Below are 21,324 nucleotides of genomic sequence, written 5' to 3' on the forward strand. Positions count from 1 at the left end.
GGTACCCCCTTTTGGGTGTGAGATAACCAGCCATGGCCACCACTTTCCATAAGTTGCCCTGTGGCTATTGCATAGAGCTCAGCATCTCTGCTCTTCGAACAAAGTCACTTTCTGCATTTGCATGTCAAACTAAAAAGACACCAGTGGGGTTATTTTGGTATTACTCTCATCTTCAAGCTTACATGTGGTTTTGCCTATTCTCAGTCTTTGTGTTTGTTTCCCAGCTCTTATCACCCACTAGGTATGTGGTGTGTGTTTTGGTTTTTATCAGCTGCAGTAGAAGCAGTGAATTAGATCCATGTATCATTGTGAAGTAGTAACAGAAAAATTAATTTTTCTTCAGCAGGATGTGTCACTAATGGAGTCTGAAGAAACCAGTGAGAGAGGTACCACTCCCCCAGGAGCCAGCAGCATCACTGGGGAAGCCATGGCAGGAGAGTATCATGCCACTCATATAGAAGCCGAAATGAACACCAGCCCATCTAACTCTGCAAAGGTACCAGAGCTCAGCACACCCAAGGACTGCCTTGCTGCTCCAGGGAAAGCAACAGAGATGCTGGGCAGACCTTCTGACTCTATGCAGAAAGTGCCGGCAGGACTGGAACAAGGCCAAAGGGATACAGAGCCTCAAAAGGGACTCTCAGAACTGGAAGGAGAAATGCTTTTAGAGGAGGGTGGACTGGATTATTCTCTGAAACTTAGGCAATTGGAACTGGTTGACCTGGAAAGCAACCAGGGCCCTTCCTCTCACAGCAGAGTCCCGGATGAGCCAGCCCCTGGCAGCCCAGTCCTGCAGGCTGTGAAGCTCAGCACTGAGTTTCCTCAGTGCCAAGCAGAACTGGCTTTGCATGGCTTAGACCCTCAGGCCCAGGAAACAAAATCCCCTTTGGCTGATGCCATTGCCTCTCAGAGGGACACACCTAAGTGCTTTTTGGTGTGTAAAACTGTTTCAGAAGGACATTATAAGGCTGAACCCTTTCTGGGTAACATCTTGAAGGACTCTTTGCAGAAGGTTGATGCTGGTGCAGAGCAGGAGCAAAGCACCAAAACGTTGGCACCAGCACCTGATGAGCAGCCTACCTCAGAGGGAGCCGTAGAAGACACAGCTAAACCTTACACTTCTGAAGATGTTCAGGAAAGCTTAAGAGCACTCCAGGGTTTGGAAAAGAATACAGAATCTTCCTCTTTCCATCAGTTCACTTCCACCTTAATATGTGACAGCCAAATGAGTTCACTACAAGCAGAAGGAAACAACTCATCTGGTGAAACAGGGAATACCATGATGGTCAAAGACCAGGGAATGGTTCCTAAAAAGAACTCATCTGCTTCCAAATGCCTTCATCTAGAAGATGATCACAGAAAAATGGAGGGCAGACCTGCCCCTTCAGCAAAGAGTGCTTTCCAAGGAAAGAGTACTTCTAAAAGGACAGAGGAAGTGAATGCTTCACGGCATAAGGAGCCAGCTTGGGAGGAGGCAGTGTCTGGACTTCAACAAGAAGAGGAGGAGGAAGAGTGCAAAGAGCAGAATTTGCTGGAAGAAGGCAAACCTTTGGAACTCAAAGATCAGAAAAACAAGGAACAAAATGAGCAGGAACAACTGCCAAGGGAAGAGCTCAGACTGGGGGAAGAGCTGAAACTAGAGGCTTTATCATCAGCTTTTGGGTCAGAGATACCTTCTGTTCCCAGGCATAATGTGGATGTGTGTGGTTTGGAGTATGCTTCCTTGTCTGAGCAAACAGTATCAGTATTTCTTCCTGGGGAACCGGTCTCTGTGGATCAGCATCCTGGTGAGGACGTGCTGCTGAAAGCTCATGTCACAGAAGCAGGTTCTGGATGTCAGCCACCTGCTGTCAGCCCTCTGTCCTCAAAAAACCAGAACCCAGGGGGGGAAATGCCATACATGTGCCATGTTTCTGACCAAGCAGAAGATCTGGAGGACTCTGGCCGCTTTTCCATCGGTGGTCAGGATATTGGAGAAGCTTACTGGGATGATAAGACACAACTGGGCAGGGAGAATGAGCACAGTGATGATCATGGAAAAGCTGTCCAGAGGTTTGATAAAAGACATGCATCACTCTGTGGAGGGCTGATAGCACCTTTTAGCACAGAGAACCCAGAGGCTCTTGTTCCAGCACACCCTTCATCTGGTATCAGTAACTTGGAGCCACCTGATCACACAGATCTTCATCCTATAACAGGAAAAGCTGAGTTTTGGGACTTCATTGCAGCTTCCCCCTCAGAGATCACCTCAGCAGTGTCACCATTTGTTCCAGAGCAGGATGGTGGCAGAATAGCCTCTGTGACCTTTGAGCACTGTCCTGGCACCAGCCTGAACAAGCTGCCAGACTCTGCAGGGAAACCACCCAAACAAGCTGCTTCCGCACAAGAGTGGAACCCAACGCCAGCAGAAACTGCTGTTGTAAGGACAGGTGCAAGGGAGGCCAAGACTTCCCATGAACTCCTTACTTCTGAGGAAAGCTATCATGAGGACCTTAGTGGCCCATCTTCTTTCTCTGTCATGTACACTAGCTCCCTTCCTCTACAAGAGGGCATTCCTGGAGATAGGAGGTCTGTGGCTTGTATTGCAGGACCTCTGGAAGTATCCCAAACACCAGGAAGGACTTCCACTCCCCTGAACCACCCAGAGACAATTCAGCAAATCTCTCCCCAAAAAAGTGCCATTATACAAGGAAAAGAAATGGCAGCAGATGTGGATCGTAAAGCACAAGTGCCTTTATTTGATGAGCCTGACTGCAGTTTATACCAAAAAGAGCCTGGATCCAGAATTTCCAGTGTCCTGAGCACCCTAACTTGGCCCTCCAAAGAAGATTTGGTCCTTGCTGTGAACCAGCAAGGACAACTTCTGTCCCCTGTGTCCCACTCAAGCCTACCTCTGGGGTTTGAGCCTGATGCCAAACAGCTTCCTCATCCTCCTTCCCATATCCAAAGGCCCAGTCAAGCTCAGGCCCCTGCACTCCACGCAAATCACCTTGTTTCACCTCCAGTCCCTGAAGGTCACCAGCTGCTGGCTCCTGGACTGCACTCCAGGCCCCCCCTCAGCTGTGGGATGGATGATGGTAAGCTGGGAGTCATTCACCCTGCTCCAAGCTGTCACCTCCGGACTGCCTCCTCTGCATTTGATACCAACTCTGTGGCCTCTGCTTCCGATGGAGAAAGTCTAGCAGAGAGAGATGACCTTGTTCCAGTGAGTGGAGTGTGGGATCTTGGTGACTCAGGTCCCCATGATACAGAGACTTCTAATGACTCAGGGGTCAGTTTGCTGACCAAAAGTTTTTTGGCTCTTGGAAACGAAATGTTGGTTGGCTGCTCTGACACCAGCCCTGAAACAGCAGATCACGACATGGATATAGAGAGTGGAAAATCCTCACCTGACCACCCTTCTTGGCCCTCATTGGAAGGCCTGATAACATCCCCAGACTCCAAAAGCAGAGAGTCTGCACAGCTCCTTCCAATGCTTGCATTCACCAATCCTATTCACTTCCTCCGGCTCAGCCCTCCATCACTGCTGACCACCAGAACAACCTGCCACGACAAGGAGCTGCGATGGCAGCAGCCCACAGGTAGCTTTGGTGGGGACACAAAGAACATCCAGGCTCCACTGGCAGTCACAGAGAAAACAGAAGGTGAGAGGAGAGTCGGGCAAAGGCTGGAAGAAGGAGAACACCAGCCAAAGGAAGAAAAGGCCAAACATGCAACCTTGGAAAAATCATCAAGTTGGCCAGACAAAAAAACTATCGGGGTAGCTATGCAGGACCCAGCAGGCAATCAAGAAAGTCCAATAAAAAGCCGAGTAAAAACCAAGGACTGGCACCGTCAGGGCCTGAAGAGGATGTCAGTACCACCAGACATCTTGCAGCGTGAGTCCTCTCTTCCATTTCCCTTCCTTCTTCCCCCCTCCAACTTAGAACAGTTATCAAGACATAGGATTAAATTAAATAAATAATATGATGGAGAGGCATGAGAGTAGAGACCTTAGCATGGCTCTTGTGCCTTTCAAGTGATATTCCTTGCTCCAGCCTTACAGCCGTCTCCTATCCTGCCCCAAGCTTCCCTTTCCAGCTGTCCCCTCTTTCCTCTCTGCTGTCCTCTGTATCCTGTTTGTTCCCTTGAGTGATGCATCCTTGAGGGATGCACTCTGGGGCTCAGTCTCCCCATGCCACACTAATTCCTGCTACAATAAACTTATTTCATGGATCCCTGAGGCAGTAAAGAAGAGCCATGCACACACCCTCAGTAGCCCATATCTCTTATCAGTTGTTTATTTGCTGCCTCCCCTTATTTTGCAACTGGCACTTTTAGGTTCCCACTTGACCTTTTAAAAAAGATTATATTCTCATGAGCGCAAGATTTAAGAGTACAGATAAGAAGGGAAGTTTGTCAAACCCAAGGTCTCAGCTTGCACAGAAGTCAAATCACTGATGTCACAAGTGGAAAACATGCATCTTCTGTAATACAGCTCATTCAGCAGTACTTGCTATCAGGATGTATATATGTTCTTTACTATACCTTACGTGAACTTTAAATAATTACTTCTTTTTAGCTCTTGCTTTAGTCTATTTTTGAAGCTCTGAAACATGCTGTATTTTTGGCACAAGGGAAAAGGAGAGGGGTATGGAAGGGTGTAAAAGGTTTGGAAGAACTTGAATCTCAAGATTTGTTAGTATGTTTGACCTGTAATTTCTTGATTCCAAATTTTAAAATATTCAAGGCAATAGTACTGTCTTTCCCCTTATCCATAACTGCAGCTCAGTCTTTGGACTTTCTTCCTTTTTCTGCTTCCAGTTATTTGAGATTTAGAATTTCTTCACACCTTATTTGATTAAATCTCTCACAAATCGAAAGGACATCTCCATTTTTACACTTTGGCTCCACTGATCTGATGCCTGGCCCTAGTAGCTGAAAGTGTTAGGACAGCACCAAACAAGGCACACAGGCAATGTCTTTACTTGCCTAACTGGAGAGGGAAGCTCTTAGAGTTACTGTTGCTGCCTAAAATATCAGCCTTTTTCTTTGTGTGAAAAGTAAATGTGGCTAACAGATGTAAAGTGTAAGTAATGTCAAGAATTATTAAAACTAGAATGTTTCTGACCCAGAAATAAATGCCACAAAGGCACCTGTACTCCAATTCAACACTGCCACTTAGGTGGGGCATAGGTAAGTGGTATCTGTGTGTCATTTGGATTGTAGATTAAGTCTAAAAATTGACTGATGTGTTTACTTTCCAATTGTCTTATATGCAGAGGTTTCTTCTGTTCCTTCAGAGGAGGAAGCTCACAAGGCACACAGGGAACCACCAGTCATCTCAGAAACAGTTATAATGCGGTGAGTCTCTCAAAGATCCTTAGAATTTGCCCCAATCCCTGTGAAGCACAGAAATCTCCGTTGTTTTTGAGTTACCAAAGATGATGATAAGGAGTGGAAAACTTTAATTAAATGCCATAGGCCTGTGTTTTAGTCTATGCTCTCTTGAAGAGAACCCTACTGCAACAGAGGTATTTCTGTGCCTTCAGGACAGCCTTTCCATTAAGCCAGACTTTTCCCTTTGTGTCAAGTAAAGCTTGTGGAGCTTGAGCTTGTTGGAAAATAAGAGGTCCCTGTTGTGACAGAGCAGTTTCTAAGGTTTGGATAAGCCTTCTCTGGTGCTGTGCCCTTTGTTCACTCTGTGTTTTGAAATCTTTATTCCATGGCAGAGAGAAGAAGTCTGCAGACACAACAGAGAACTTCAAGCGTCGGCACTCCAAACTGATCAACTCCTGTAAGTACCTCCTGCCTGGGGTGCTGTGGCAGTCCCCTCTCCACCAGCATCTTTCACCCTTGCAGTGAGCACAAAGGAGAGGGACTTCTGCCACGTGGTGGTTGTGAGGATGTAGTGATAGAGAGCAGGGAAGGCAGTACACTCTGGAATCCTGCAGTACGCTCAGCCAGCTGAGGAGTTTTGCCTGAATTTGGCTGTCCCAGTCTGGGGTAGAGTTTTCTCCAGGTTGAAAGCAGAGGGTGAGTTGCTACTACAGAAAAGATAAATGTATGTGGTTTTCTCCACAGCAAGATTACTGTATCAGGAGTACAGTGATGTGGCTCTGAACAAGGCCATCCAAAGCCAGAAGAGAGTGGATTATCCAGAGGATATAGAGTCAAGTTTACCAAGTTCCCCGAGGCTACGGAGGAAAGTGCTGTCTCCCCAGGACTCATATTTGCAACGTCTGTCAGTCTCCTCTAATGCATCCCTCTGGCAGGACATCCCCATGGTACGGGGCAGCAGAATACTGCTCAGCATGTCCCGTGAGGAGCAGAGGCTGCAAGAGGTATGGGGCAGATGTGGCAAAGTAAATGGGTGGTCTTGTAGTCAAGAAAGAGTCTCTGGAAGGAGGGTTAAAGCAGAGAGCAAAATCTGTGCTGTGGGAATGCAGGTAGTTGAGGCAGAGGTCACTTCTACTCCTGGAAGCAGCATGGGGTATGAAGCAGAGCAATGCTGAAGTGCTGAATTTTAGAGAAAAGCAGCACTGAAGGACAGACTCTGCACTGTATAAATAACTCCAAGTAAACAGACATGGGGAAAAGTGGGAACATGATAAGGAGTTTTGAGTATGCTCAATGAAAAAGGGTGTGTAAAAGTAGAAGACTTGCAGCATTCTCCCATACGTAAGCTTGTGAGAAATGCTAATAAAACCACAGTAAATTCTATTTTCTGTAGTAGAATATGAGTTTAGCAAATTGACCTGTGTGAGCTGCAGGGCTGAGAGGAGACTGGGAGATGTATGGATTCAGCACAATCACAGAATCACAGAATCACAGAAATTCTAGGCTGGAAGAGACCTTTAAGATCATCGAGTCCAACCCATGTTCTAACACCTCAACTAGATCATGGCACCAAGTGCCACATCCAGTCTTTTTTTTAAACTCTTCGAGGGATGGTGACTCTACCACCTCCCTTGGTAGATGATTCCAGTATTCGACCACTCTTTCTGTAAAATACTTCCTCCTTAATTCTAGCCTGTATCTCCCTTGGCGCAGCTTGAGACTGTGTCCTCTTGTTCTGTCTGTTGTTGCCTGGAGAAAGAGACCAATCCCCAGCTCACCACAGCCACCCTTCAGAAAGTTGAAGAGAGTGATAAGGTCACCCCTGAGTCTCCTTTTCTCCAGGCTGAACAACCCCAGTTCCCTCAGTCGTTCTTCATATGGCTTGTGTTCCAAGCCCCTCACCAGCCTCGTTGCTCTCCTTTGGACTCGCTCAAGCATCTCAACGTCCCTCCTGAAGTGAGGGGCCCAGAACTGGATGCAATACTCCAGGTGAGGCCTCACCAGTGCTGAGTACAGGGGAAGAATGACCTCCCTGCTCCTGCTGGCCACATTATCCCTGATACTGGATAGGATGCCATTGGCCTTCTTGGCCACCTGGGCACACTGCTGGCTCATGTTCAGCCGACTGTCAACCAGCACCCCCAGGTCCCTTTCCACCTGAGCACTGTCCAGCCACACCGTTCCTAGCTTATATCGTTGCAGGGGGTTATTGTGGCCAAAGTGCAGGACTCGGCACTTGGACTTATTGAACTTCATCCCATTAGATTCTGCCCATCCATCCAACCGTTCCAAGTCCCTCTGCAAAGCCCTCTGTCCCTCTAACAGATCAACACACGTTCCCAGCTTAGTGTCATCTGCAAATTTGCTAATAAAGGACTCTAAACCCTCATCCATATCATCAATAAAAATATTAAACAGAACTGGCCCCAGCACAGACCCCTGAGGGACACCACTGGTGACTGGTCGCCAGCTGGATGCAGCACCATTCACCACCACTCTCTGGGCCCGGCCATCCAGCCAGTTCTGAACCCAGCAAAGGGTATTCCTGTCCAGACCACGGCCTGCGAGTTTGTCTAGGAGTAAGCTATGGGAGACAGTGTCAAAGGCCTTGCTGAAATCCAAGTAAACAACATCTACAGCCTTCCCTGCATCCACTAGGCGGGTTACCTGGTCATAAAAGGTGACCAGGTTGGTCAAACATGACCTACCCCTCCTAAATCCGTGCTGGCTGGGTCTGATACCCTGGCCATCTTGTAAATTTTGTGTGATGGTGCTTAATATAAACTGTTCCATTATTTTGCCAGGTACTGAGGTCAGGCTGACTGGTCTATAATTACCAGGATCCTCCTTTGCACCCTTTTTGTGAATGGGTATCGCATTGGCCTGCTTCCAGTCATCTGGAACCTCACCAGTGAGCCATGACTGTTGGTAAATGATGGAGAGTGGCTTTGCAAGCTCGTTTGCCAGCTCTCTCATTACCCTGGGGTGGATCCTGTCTGGTCCCATAGATTTATGAATATCCAAGCATTTCGGTAGTTCTATGACTGCCTCCTCTTGGATAATGGGGGAACCATTCTGCTCCCTGTCACCATCAACCAGTCCAGGCGGGCAGGTGTCTTGAGGGCGAGTCATCTTCCCACTAAAAACTGAGGCAAAATAGGCATTAAGCACTTCTGCCTTTTCCTCATCTTCAGATACTAAGTTCCCTCCTTTGTCCAATAAACAACAAAGGCTGGTCTTACCTTTCCTTCTACCATTAATATATTTGTAAAAACATTTTTTATTATCCTTTACAGAAGTTGCCATTCTGAGTTCAAACTGAGCTTTGGCCTCCCTAATTTTTTTCTGCGTGCTCTAGCAGCCTTCTTGAATACTTCCTTAGAGACCTGACCCTTCTTCCAACGCTGATACATCCTCTTTTTATTCTTAAGTTCCTCCAAAATCTCCTTGCCCAGCCAGGCTGGACATTTACCCCATTGACTGATCTTTTGGCACACAGGGATGGTCTGTTCCTGTGCCCTCAAGATCTCTGTTTTGAGGTATGCCCACCCTTCCTGAACTCCTTTGTTTTTTAGGACTGCTTCCCAAGGGATGCTCTGAATAAGTCTCCTAAACAGGCCAAAGTCTGCCCTCCAGAAGTCCAATGCAAGAGTTTTACTGGTGCTCTTCCTGACTTCACCAAATATTGAGAACTCTATTCGTGATCACTCTGCCCCAAGCGACCTCCAACCACCACATCTCCCACCAGCCCATCTCTGTTTGCAAACAGCAGATCTAACATAGTCCCTCCCCTGGTGGGTTCACCCACCAGCTGCAACAAAAAGTTGTCCTCCATACATTCTAAGAATTTCCTGGACTGCCTCTTTATTGCTGTATTAAGTTCCCAGCAGATGTCTGGTAGGTTGAAGTCACCCACAAGAACAAGGGGTGATGATCTTGAAACATTACCTAGCTGCTTATAGAATAAGTGATCTACCTCTTCTTCCTGCTCGGGTGGACGATAACAGACTCCCAGTATGGTGTCGGCCTTGTTGGCCTTCCCCTTTATTCTTACCCATAGACATTCAACTCCCTCTTCCTTAGTTTCAATTTCGATGGCATCAAAAGTTTGCTTAATATAAGGGCCACCCCTCCACCTCTTCTTCCTTTCCTGTCTCTCCTGAAGAGCTTGTATCCATCCAGTGCAGTACTCCAGTTATGTGAGTCGTCCCACCATGTTTCCGTGATGGCAACTACATCATAGCTCTGCAGTTGCACCATGGCCTCCAGCTCTTCTTGTTTGTTGCCCAAGCTGCGTGCATTGGTATACATGCATCTCATCTGGGCTACTGACTTCACCTCTAACTCAGCCTTGCAATTCTTGGGCCTGTTTCCAGATAGCTCAGCTGGTTCCCCTTCCCCCTTCAAACCTAGTTTAAAGCTCTCTCAATGAGGTTTGCCACTTCATGAGCTAAAACCCTTTTGCCCTTAACAGAGAGGTGTACCCCATCTGGTTCCAGCAGAGAAGATGCTGTAAAAGTTTCCCCATGATCAAAGAACCCAAAATTTTGCCGATGACACCAACCCTTAAGCCACTTGTTGATGATGCGGATTCTTCTGTTTCTTTCATCATTTTCCTCCACCACCAAAGGGACTGAGCAGAACACTACCTGTGCTCCTGCCCTATCAACTACCTGACCCAGTACTCTGAAGTCCTTTCTAATTGCCTTGGCACTCCTCTTCTCAATCTCATCACTGCCAGCCTGGAGTATCAGCAGTGGGTAATAATCAGAGGGCTGAATCAGCCCAGGAAGTGTCTCAGTGATATTTTGTACCCGGGCCCCAGGGAGGCAACAGACTTCCCTGTGGGATGGGTCTGGTCGACATACGGGGCCCTCAGTTCCCTTCAGGAGGTAATCACCTACTACGATTACCCTTCTTTTCTTCTTGATGCTAGAGGTAGTGATCCATCTTGCAGATGAATCATAATTGGGGGGTTCACTGGGCCAGAGAAACTGGGTAAAGAAAATGAGAGGATCTGAGAAGTGGACAGGAGGACTCAGAGAAAGAGGTGAAAACAACAGTATGGGAAAAGGTGTGTGGTACGGATGCTGGACTTTATGGGAGCTTATGAAAGTGGTGTTGAGGGGAAATAAAAAGTAAAATGAGACCAAGTATTTTTAAGTCATAACACAAGTCTGTTTCTTAAAGAAAGTCTGTAAGTGCATGCTTGCCCTTCCTTTCTAAAGCCTCTCTTCTGTAATTACACGCTCCTTGCAAGATGTGCTGGGAGGTTTTCCTGCTTTGCCTCGTTTCCTCTCTGTAAGATTCCTCACAGACTTGCACAGTGTACTGATGTTGTGCTCCCTTGTTTTCTCTCCCAAGGCCAAGTTTGAGCTGATAATATCTGAGGCTTCCTACCTGCGCAGTTTGAACGTGGCAGTGGATCACTTTCAGCGCTCAGCAGAGCTCCAGGCGATGCTCACCAACCAGGAGCGTCAGTGGCTCTTCTCCCGCCTCTCCGATGTGCGTGATGTCAGTGCCAGGTGAGACGTGGCCCTTTGCTTCCAGGTCTAACATGGTGCTTCCATCAGGAACATTTCTCACTCCTCTTCTGCACTGTTCAGTACAGATACAGCACCTAGTGATGACACACCAACACTGCCTGGAAAGGAATATTCACCTTTTTATGTGACAAGGCAGTGTGAATTCTGGTGTTAAATCCCAGATATTACGGCTTAGTTGTGCACAGAGCTCACTGCAGGGGATCACAATGGTAATGTAGCCTTGTGCTACTGCTTTCAACTACAATTGAACTTGACTAACTAGACTTCAACCCAAACCAGCTCCTGCCCAATACAAGACAAAAGGGGCAGCTGCATGAGCCCTGATGAAAAGTGGGGTAAAAAATGAAAAACAGTAAGTTACAATCATCACCTGACAGAAACTAATGTGAATCAATAGAGCGTAATTCATGAAATGTGGACATGACCCCACATGCCAGGAATTCTGTATGTTGTAGGATTCTGTTTTGCTTTTCCTCCTGCAAGGCTTGACTACATAAATTACTAAGCTGGTAAGGTTTGCTGCTACCTTTTCTATTTCTATTCGCAAGATTGTTCTGGTAAGGTCTTAGTTTTCAGCTGTTTCCTGACTATGCCTGTAGAAGCATGACCTCTCAAGAATAGAGGTCTTTTGCCTCTGCTTTTTCTTTGCTCATACAAAGCCTATATTGTCATTATCCAGACATTACACTCTCCCTAGACCTAAAGAGCCGTTTTGTGCTTGTGTGGGCTGTCAGGGTTTTAGAAGACTAAACGATACTGATATTTCCCTCTCATTTCTTGGCACCACATGCATGTGCTGCAGTTTCCTCTTTGACTTGGAGGAGAAATTTGAAGAGGACATGTTCACCTTCCGTGTGTGTGACGTGGCTCTGAAGCATGCCCCCGACTTCCGCCGGGTGTATCTGCCATATGTGACAAACCAGACATATCAGGAGCAAACCTTCCAGAGATTACTGTAAGTTTTTCTCATTTGCTGCACCCTTCTCCCTCTTCCATGAATAGCTTCCTGCTCTTTCAAATGATGGGCAATACTGCAGGAAAAGGCTGTTGAGCAGTGCTCTTGCTACACCCCCCAGAAGAACCTTCCTCAGTTCAATGGCATTTGGGACAGCAGGACAGAGCTCCTGCAGGCTTCTCTCCCATATCATTGGAGGGAAAAATAACGTGTAATATCTGATCTTGTTGCAGGCTGTTCTCTGTCTGCCCTCTACTGAAGAGAGCAAAAATGACCATCCTGGATTATGGTTTTCAGTCTTGATCACTGAGAACCAGAGTGCAAACTACCACTGTCCCCATGAAAGCAGCACCGCTGATAGGGGGAGTTGAAATGTAGATGTTACTTCTGGCTTTTACTCCAGAGAGCTGTGGAAAGAGGATAGAGATAATAACAGCTGTACTGTCATCCTCTAGCTGTTAGAAACCCATAGTTGCTCTTCAGCAGCAGAGTGGTGAAGTTTCTTGACATTTCTTGCCCCAGGGACAAAACCTGACTGTTGGGAGTACTCCAGCATTCCCTGAAATCTGATACTAGGAAGGTTATTTATTTACTCTGATGCCTGGATGTCTTTTTTTTTCTTTGCCGCTCCCACAGAAATGGAAATGCAGGGTTCCAGCAAGTCCTGGAGAGACTGGAAAGCGATCCAGTGTGCCAGCGCCTCTCGCTTAAATCCTTCCTCATCCTGCCCTTCCAGCGCATCACTCGACTCAAACTCCTCCTACAGGTAACTGTGGTGATTCTCTGCCTTCCCTCAAGTTTCCCTCAAGCTGTGTTTGGAAGCAGCTGAGGGAGTTGGAGAAAAGGAGGCTCAGGGGGGACCTTGTGTCTCTGCACAACTCCCTGACAGGATAGTCCCAGGAGGTTAGGCTCTGCTCCCAGGCAACAAGTGACAGGGTAAGAGGAAAAGGCCTCAAGCTGTATTAGGGAAGGTTCAGGTTGGACATCAGGAGGAATTTCTTCCCAGAATGAGTTTGGAAGTGTTGGGTTGGGGGCTGTCTGGGGACATGATGCAGTCCTCATCCCTGGAGGTGTTCAGGAAATGATGGATGTGGCACTGTGTGAGGCATTGCTATTTGTGAATCATTTAGGGCTTTGTTGTGACGCTACTTTAATTGTACCCCAAGAAAGAATTAATGGAGTCTTCTCAGAAAATGCTGATTTTCATTTCATTGAACTTTCTGGCTTTCTGCTAGGAAAACAAAGCAAGGTTTCCTTGGCTGCCCTCTGGAAGGCAGTCTGCATCTATGCTTTGCCTGCAATTTTGACTAATAAAGAGCCATCCAGACAGGGAACCAGCCAGTCCCTAAAGAATTAATTTTGAGTTCTTTCTATGAATTTCTTCTTTTTGATTATTTGAGCTTCTTTTTACCAGGAGAAAACAACAAGTCTATTCTGTTCATACATCCATTTGTGGTTTAGCTAGTGGTTGCTTCCTATGCCATATAACTTCTATGTGATAATTAATACAATATAGATTTACAGGAATTACTGGTCAGTATGACTTAACAGTGACATTCTGCATCTCAATTTTTTGGCTTTCTTGTCTCCACATGTCATCAGCTACTTCTGCTTTACTTTTTATTGTACTCTTCAGTGGTGGTAATGTCCACCTTTCCCTGTTTGCATCGTGAAAATCATCTTTTCTCACACAGAATATCCTGAAAAGAACTCAGCCTGGGTCTGTGGAGGAAGTGCAAGCAACGCAGGCCTATGATGCACTTGAAAAGGTAAAAGTGCCTACCCTTTCTGCAGCCTTACCTTTGTCTCTAATTAATCAACTCCCACCCTTGTCCCTGCAAGAAAATCTTGCTTTAAAAAACCCCACAGCATTACTCTGTTGCATCCCTTCCTCTTATCCTGTTTATTATAGAGTCAAGGTTTAAAGTTCTCTAGGACAAATCGTTATCTAAAATTTGTACAGCTTCATAAGGTGGATTGTTCTGTCTAGTGATGATTTGACTTTCCAAAGGAGAGCCACCAGGATGGTGAAGGGCTTGGAGGTGAAAACAAAAGGAGTGGCTGATGTCTGTTCAGCTGGAGGAGACTGAGACCAGATCTCACAGCAGTTCTGCAGCTTCGTCATAAGGGGAAGAGGAGAGGCAGGCCCTGATCTCTGCTCTGTGTGACCAAGGACAGGACCCAAGGGAATGGCTGGAGCTGTGTCAGGGGAGGGTTAGGTTGGATATCAGGCAAAAGTTCCTCCCCCACAGAGTCATGGGGCACTGAACAGGGTCCCCAGGGAATGGTCACAGCCCCAAGGCTGCCAGAGCTCCAAGAACATTTGGACAATGCACTCAGGCACAGGGTGAGATTATTGGAGTGTTTGTGCAGGGCCAGGAGTTGGGCTCAATGATCCTCGTGTGCCTCTTCTAACTGAGAGTATTCTCTGATTGTAATATATACTTTTTTTGCAGGAGGATGCCTAAGGAATTGTCACTTATGCTGACACCCGAGGGGCTCCTGGGAGTAGTACTGATCCCACCATGCAGTTCTGCTCCCACCTCACTGCTTATCTGTTTTCCTCTGCAGCTCATCAAGGATTGCAATGAGAATGTCCAGCGCATGAAGAGCACTGAAGAGCTGATCTACCTCAGCCAGAAGATTGAATTCGAGTGTAAGGTGAGCTCACCCATTCCCTGGGCCTTGCTCTAGTCTAATGTATTTTCTGTCTTTCCCCACAAAACCACTTTTTGTTCTCCTCTCAGAGAGAGCACAGAGCTGTTGAACCAGAGCATCCTCTGCAGGCCACCTCTTCATCAGTGTTTCCCTTGACCAATCATTAATATCAGGCTTCTCATGAAGGTGCCTGCCATGACTTACACCTCTCCAGCTGGAGAACTGAAAGCACAATTCCTCAAGAGAAAGGCAAAAATGCAAATCCAAAACTCACAGGGACCCTTCTTCTTGTGCATATATATTTATTTTTGTCTTGCAGATATTCCCACTCATCTCACAGTCGAGGCGACTTGTGAAGTGTGGTGAGTTGACAGCACTGGACTTCAACAACCTGAGTCCAAAATGGAAAGTCACAACCCGGCCCATCTACCTGCACCTTTTCAATGACTGTCTGCTCCTGTCTCGGCCCAAGGAGTGAGTGCTTCAACACAATTCTTGCTGCCCCTTCTAAAATACCTGTCTCTTTCGGGGTCTGTGCTTTGGTGACAGAGTCCTTTCCCTCTGCCTGCCAGCAAGTGGCAGTCTTTGTCAAGTCACTCTCCTGTCCCAACTTGATGTAAGTATCATGAAAGTATGTGGAAATTGATAGTCCCAGTGCTTAATTACATATTGTAATACAAAAACATATCTTGTGGTCCCTAGCAAAACACTTTGATTCTGCCTTTGCATCTCTACAATGTGAAATACTTGAACAATAACCATTTATTCTAGTTTTACTTGGTAAATAATTTCTTCCTAAAGCACAGTATGAGGACTAGTGAATGTGCAAATCACTGGTTTGTCAAGAGAGTTGTTGGTTAGTTGTGTTGGGGTTTTGAGGGTGGTGGGTTTGTTTTTAAGCTGTAAGCTACCAAAAAAAATCTGACAGGACAGAGCTTAGTATTTCTACCCTTTTCATTAAATCTCTTCTCTCTTTTCTTTGGTCTTCTGAGACTTCTAACAAGAGCACTGCTTAGGATGTGTGAAGCAGATGAAGACTTACTAAAAGCTTTTTGCTTTCCTGCAGACTATGTAACTCACTATGTAACCCTCATCACCTTAAAACTCTCACCTTGTTTTGTTCCTCCTGTTGACCTGCAGGGGTGGACGTTTCGTTGTGTTTGACCACGCTGCTTTCTCGTACGTGCGCGGCGAGAAGTGCGAGATGAAACTCCACGGGGCAAACAAGAATCTGTTCCGTCTCTTTCTGCTTCAGAATAACCAGGGGAAAAGAGTGGAGTTCTTGTTCCGGACAGAGACACAGTAAGAGCTCAAGTTTACCTGTGGTATATCCTGTTACCATGGCCAGACACCTCCTGGTAGCCTGATGATTGTCCCTCAGCTATTCAAATGCTGAAATACCAAATGTAGCTGCTAAGCAGAAGTCTTGAAAAGCATCCTCTTGCTATAATTATTTCCTTGTGAAACACCTGCCCCTCTCTCATCATAGCTGCACATACAGGACTACCACATTATGTCATACCATCAGCCTCCAAAAATGGGAACTTCTGCCTTTTCCCACCTCCTTTCTCAGCTTCCCTTTGTGTGAGCAAACACCCCTCCACTTCACCCCATTTCAGTCACCAGACTGTTGTCCCTGACACTGAATGCTGATACCTATTCTGTGCTGTTTTCCAGCAGTGAGAAGCTGAGGTGGATCTCTGCTTTGGCACCTCCGCGGGGAGAACTGGACCTCCTGGAATGCCCTGGTGAGACTGCTGTGCTGCTACAGCAAGGGGGGTGGGCTGGCTCACAGGCACTGTTAGGTGGGTACCCCAGAAGGATTCCAAAGCAGAATACTTGGGGTTTTGTAGTAAAGAACATACTCATGGGCTTTCCCTCAGTGCTGGGTGCTGCCAGTTATTGTACATGTTTTAATGTGTCATTTTAGATGAAGACCTGCAATGTCCCTTCCAGTTCTCGGCTTTTTATTTGGGCAGCTCCTTATTCTCCACCTCCTCTGAAGCTGATGCCCACAGGTTTACTGTTGCTTTCCGAGATATCAATGTGATCTTTCCTCCCCTTCAGATGCACCACAAGTTCAGTGCATAAAGACTTACAAGGCTCGGGAAAATGATGAGCTGGCTTTGGAGAAGGCAGATATCATCATGGTTATGCAGTACAGCAATGACGGTGAGCAGAATGAGCAGTGCCTGTCTTAAACTGTAGGATTGAGAGGGCAGAGGGATTCTTCATCTTCTTCAGTATGCTTTATTTGGAAGCTGAAAGAGAATCTTCTCCTTTGCTTTTAGGGTCTTTTTGCAGGGGGCTTTTTTATGGGAAACAATGAAAAAAACATGTGACTTTTGCCTCATGTTGTGCTTTTCCCCACACCACAGGGTGGATAGAAGGAGTAAAACTCTCAGATCGGGAGAGAGGCTGGTTCCCCTCGGAACACGTGGAAAACATCTCCAGCAAACACGTGCGGCAGAAGAACCTGAAGGAGGAGCAACGGGTGAAGAATGCCAAGCAGCAGGTCTTCTGCAAGAAATAAGGCTCTGTTTGGACCTGTACAGTCTCCCTGCCATGGGGAAACCATGGCTTTTCTACCGTGCCTCAGAAGAAATGCCTTTGTGAAGAGCATAATACAAAGCACTTTGACAGGACCAGGTGCTTTTTGCTAAAGAAAGTGGGAATTCAATCACGAAAAACTTCCTCTGTGTCAGCAGAACTACAGCAGCAAGAGGAGGGATAAAGGTTGCATGTATTGCTTGCTTTGTGGTAGCAGGGAGGGACTTAAATCAGACAGAGGTCTGGGGTCTGGACTTCTGAAAACATATTCCTGGTTTTGCCACTGACAAGTTGTGGGACTTTATGAAAGTCACTTCAGAGTTCTGCCTCAGTTTTGCCATCTGCAAAATGGGGGTAAACTTACCTACCTCACTGCATGTTGTGAGGCTAAATTCACTAGTATTAGCAGCCTGAGAGCTTCAAGTTCCTGAGAAGGAAGGTGCTAAGTGCAAAGCACAACAGAGCTGAAGAGAATATTCCATTTGAATATCCTCTGGATACCTGCATGGCGTTGACCTCCATAGTGTAATTTCCATTTAGGGCAATTTATGTTTTAGATCATGCAAGTCTACAGGGGTTTAGATAGGCAAATAACAGCATTTGGGTACAAGAGCATTGTACCCAAATGCTGTTAAGAGTCCTTGACAGCATTACAAAATCCATTGGAATTAAGCAGTTTTTAGAAGCTACAATGATGATTTCCCCCACATAAGAAGTATCATGCTGAGAAATCTGCTTCCAAAAGGTCACCTCTCTTCTGAACAAGCATCCCACCAAGCCATTTGAACTGACCTTTTTTTTACTCGGTCTCCCCTTGGAAGATCAGTGACTTTTGACAAAGATTTGTATTTTGTGTTGGTAAATGCCCTGTACAAAATAACCAGGAACTAGGCACATGCAATGAAGTGGCACTTTACTGCTGCTCCTACTCTGATTGCTGATGTGGTATTGCATGCACCATTTTGCACACTTATGGAGAACACTGAGATATTTAGCCACTGTAGATAAAGGCAAAATGTGCACCAGGGTCTTTGTTCTTTTTAAGGACTCTGGTTTTAAGTCCAGTTTACATGCATTTGTGCAGAACCTGTCTGTTTGAGGATATGCCTTCAAGTGTAAAATACTGTTTTTGTGTTCAAGTGTTCAGTTCAGTCAATGCAAGATCAAGTTTAAGAATCAGTACACCAAAGAAAACCACGTGTAGCCTCTTGCGTTTAATATATTTGAAGAATTAGTTACCTTTGTATCTCCAGCTTTCTGTCTCTGTAACATTCTGCCTTTAAATCCCATTTACATTGAATGTAGAATAGCTTATTATGGCCTATTTATATCAATAATTGTTGCTGGATTAAAAGAAAACTTGCTTTTAGTCCTAATAAACTCATGCACTTCTCCAGTTAAAAAGCTTTCTGCTTGCCTTGTTATTTAGGTTTTCCTCTCAAATGTAAGTAATTCAATTTACTGAATATACATGCAGTATTTTTTTGCTATAATTTTCCTTTCTAAGTGACTGTTAAGTACAAACAGTTCTCTTTAGCAGAGGCAGTGATGAAAGCTGGGTTTATCCAGCCTTAAGGTTCTTCAGTGTTATCCCCAGCCCTAGAGAGCTGATGCTGCAGCTCTTCCACAGTGGTGTTAGTCATCCATAACTGAAGGTAAGCTGAAGGGATGAACTAAGAAAATGGGAGTTCAGCCCACTAGAGCAGAAGGACAGGACCCAGTTATTCAACTTTTAGTCTATGGTCAGACAACAATCTGCTAACACATTTCCCCCAGAAGGACTGTAGCTGTTCCCAAGCTAAGAGCCAAAGCAGAGCTCTACCTCAGACTCACACAAGAAGGGTTATAATCCTCCACAAGACCCAGAATATTCATATATCCCAAATGCCTGCTTGTCCCAAGCTGTCATGAATTTATGCAGTTCCAAGTCCCCAGGATTGTCAGTGTCTCAGGTGGGACATAAAATGCTGCCATGGGATCACTTCAGCTGTGTAAGGTCACCTCACACAGGCAGTCGAGGCATTCCACATCCACTTCAGCTTCATCCAGGAGGAGCCAGCCATATATATTCCCATTCTAAATTAGAAGTCATCTTGTTCAACACCTCAGGTTCTTTACTCTTTCAAACTCTGCTCTGGAAAGCAAGCAGGCAGATTGTTCATTAGAGCCTCCCAAAGTGGTTTCTATGCTTAAGTCCATATGTTGTTAAAATTCCACTTGACATAGGAATCTTCAAGGGTACTGTTGTCATAACTGACAGCACTTCTGTACTCTTTTTAACTAGTTGGATCAAAGGTTAACTTGTCCCTGTCACAGCCTTTATTTCCTGATGTCAGGCCTTTATATGTTGAGGAGCATTTAAAGGTCAGCTTTCGCTTCTAAGAACAAGTGCTTATACCCTGGTTACTTTCATTTCTTACATTTCAGACAGGCCTCAACGTCTCACTATTTAGTTAAACTTTTAGCCCCAGCACCATCCTGCCACCAAAATCCATAAACAAATCTACACTGAAACTGATTGACATATCTTTGATTTGTACAAACTTAATCAAACTAGTACAATATCCCTCCCAACTGCACATTCACAATACAGGAATCAAGTTAATGGAATGCTTACCGTATCCTATGACAGTCTTAATTGTGCCAAAATTTCTCCCCACATTATCTAATATGGATTACCTGATTTACCAGAAAATAAGTATTAAACAGAAGCATAGGGTATGTCATGCAAATCCCAACACTTTCCTGCTACTCACAAAGATTCTGTGAGGGGTGGCACTGTATCTTCCCCGGGAACCTGTGGAGACTGACACAAAGTGTATCTGGACAAAACAAATTCAGGATTTCTGAAAAAAAGAAATAATTAAAGACGACACTCAGAGGGCAGTTACACTATTTTCTTTTTGTGAAAAGGACAGCAATGAAGTACAAGCATGAGCTGCATTTAAAAAGTTTTGTTGAGAAGCTGAGAAGTCAGGGTGTATGTCTGAAAACCAAATTTTATGACTGCTGACATTTTCCATAAAAAGCAGTTTAAAATACATATAGTTTAATATATGTGGTGTGTATATATACATACATATCTACATACATATATGTATAGCTCAAAAAAACCCCCAAAACTTCTAGTGCTGGAGATCTGTGATGGTCCTTCCTCAAGGAAAATAAATGAAAGCATTTTCCTAAGTAATTATTTTCACAAAAAAGGTGATATTAGGACCAGAGTTCAGTAAATAAACAACCTTGCTCAGAAACAACTTTTAAAGCAGATAGTGTTTTTTTGTATTTGCATTGTTTTCTAATATTGAAGAGATCCCATGACCCTCCAAGATGTGTCTTGTCAGCTGAATCCTGTTAACAAATTAAATGCCATTTTAGTCCCAACTTCTTGTAGCTGATGGCTGAACCAGGTGCACTGTTAAACCAATTATACTGGCTCCAAAATGTTGGCACAGATCTTTCAGCTTACACTCATTTAACCTGATGAAACGATTCAGGTGAAAGCATGTGCAGAAGCAAGGCTTTAGAAGCCAAAAGTAAACCTTGAAATGAAGACAGGAATTTTGAGTCAGGAGGAGAACAGTGCTGTGCCAGCAACACGATGATGAGCCAATAAACAGGAGGAGGATGAAGGATGTTGTGTTTTGGTGCATCAGGACGTATGTCTCATTCTTCATGCAAGCACTGCCTGGTGCTGGTCTCTTAGGAGCCTTCTTTTTAGTAAGAATTGTTAAGCATTGAAAGGACACAAATTATAGCACTCAAAAGTCAGGAAGTGCCATTTGTTCCTTGCAGCCCCCAGCTGCTGAAGAACTAGAAGCTGCTGGACACCTAAAAAAAATGTGTTCCTGTCAGGCCACCGGAAAAGAACACAATCACAGAATTCTTAGGGCTGGGAAGCATCTCTAGAGATGGTCTAGTCAGGATCATCCAGAGCGGGTAATACAGGAATGCATCCAGATGAGTTAGGAATGTCCCCAGAGAGGGAGACTCCATTCCCTCCCTAGGCAGCTGCTCCAGTGCTCTGCCATTCTCTACGGAAAAAAAGGTCTTCCTCATGTTGAGATTAAACTTTTTGTGGTTTAGTTCATGGCTATTTGTGAAAAACGCCAATCATTAGTTTTTAAAATTTTTAAAAGTTTAATAGTAATAAAATGGTTAAAAAAAATTGTAACACAATTAAAGTAATAACAATTTGGACAAATTGAATTAAGGCAATATGAGACAATAAAATCAAAGAGTTACGGAGGTCCGGGTACTTTTTTCTGGGCATCACGAGCCCGAAAAAGGACCCCT

General features: G+C 45.3%; 1 protein-coding gene across 1 annotated transcript in view; it reads left to right on the forward strand.

Annotated features, from left to right (window-relative positions):
- The window catches only part of ARHGEF5 (Rho guanine nucleotide exchange factor 5), a 39,424-nt gene extending 20,992 nt beyond the window's left edge, over positions 1-18,432 (forward strand). The window contains exons 3-16 of the mRNA XM_059472579.1: positions 344-3,878; positions 5,262-5,343; positions 5,712-5,776; positions 6,064-6,323; positions 10,684-10,844; positions 11,668-11,820; positions 12,457-12,586; positions 13,515-13,589; positions 14,392-14,481; positions 14,798-14,952; positions 15,619-15,780; positions 16,156-16,226; positions 16,546-16,650; positions 16,857-18,432. Of these exons, the coding sequence (XP_059328562.1) occupies positions 344-3,878; positions 5,262-5,343; positions 5,712-5,776; positions 6,064-6,323; positions 10,684-10,844; positions 11,668-11,820; positions 12,457-12,586; positions 13,515-13,589; positions 14,392-14,481; positions 14,798-14,952; positions 15,619-15,780; positions 16,156-16,226; positions 16,546-16,650; positions 16,857-17,011 (5,199 nt within the window). The 3' untranslated portion in view covers positions 17,012-18,432. The remainder of the gene's footprint in view (positions 1-343; positions 3,879-5,261; positions 5,344-5,711; positions 5,777-6,063; positions 6,324-10,683; positions 10,845-11,667; positions 11,821-12,456; positions 12,587-13,514; positions 13,590-14,391; positions 14,482-14,797; positions 14,953-15,618; positions 15,781-16,155; positions 16,227-16,545; positions 16,651-16,856) is intronic.
- Positions 18,433-21,324: the final 2,892 nt, after the last annotated feature.

The sequence above is a fragment of the Ammospiza nelsoni genome, chromosome 5, assembly GCF_027579445.1.
Source record: "Ammospiza nelsoni isolate bAmmNel1 chromosome 5, bAmmNel1.pri, whole genome shotgun sequence".
NCBI lineage: Eukaryota > Metazoa > Chordata > Aves > Passeriformes > Passerellidae > Ammospiza > Ammospiza nelsoni.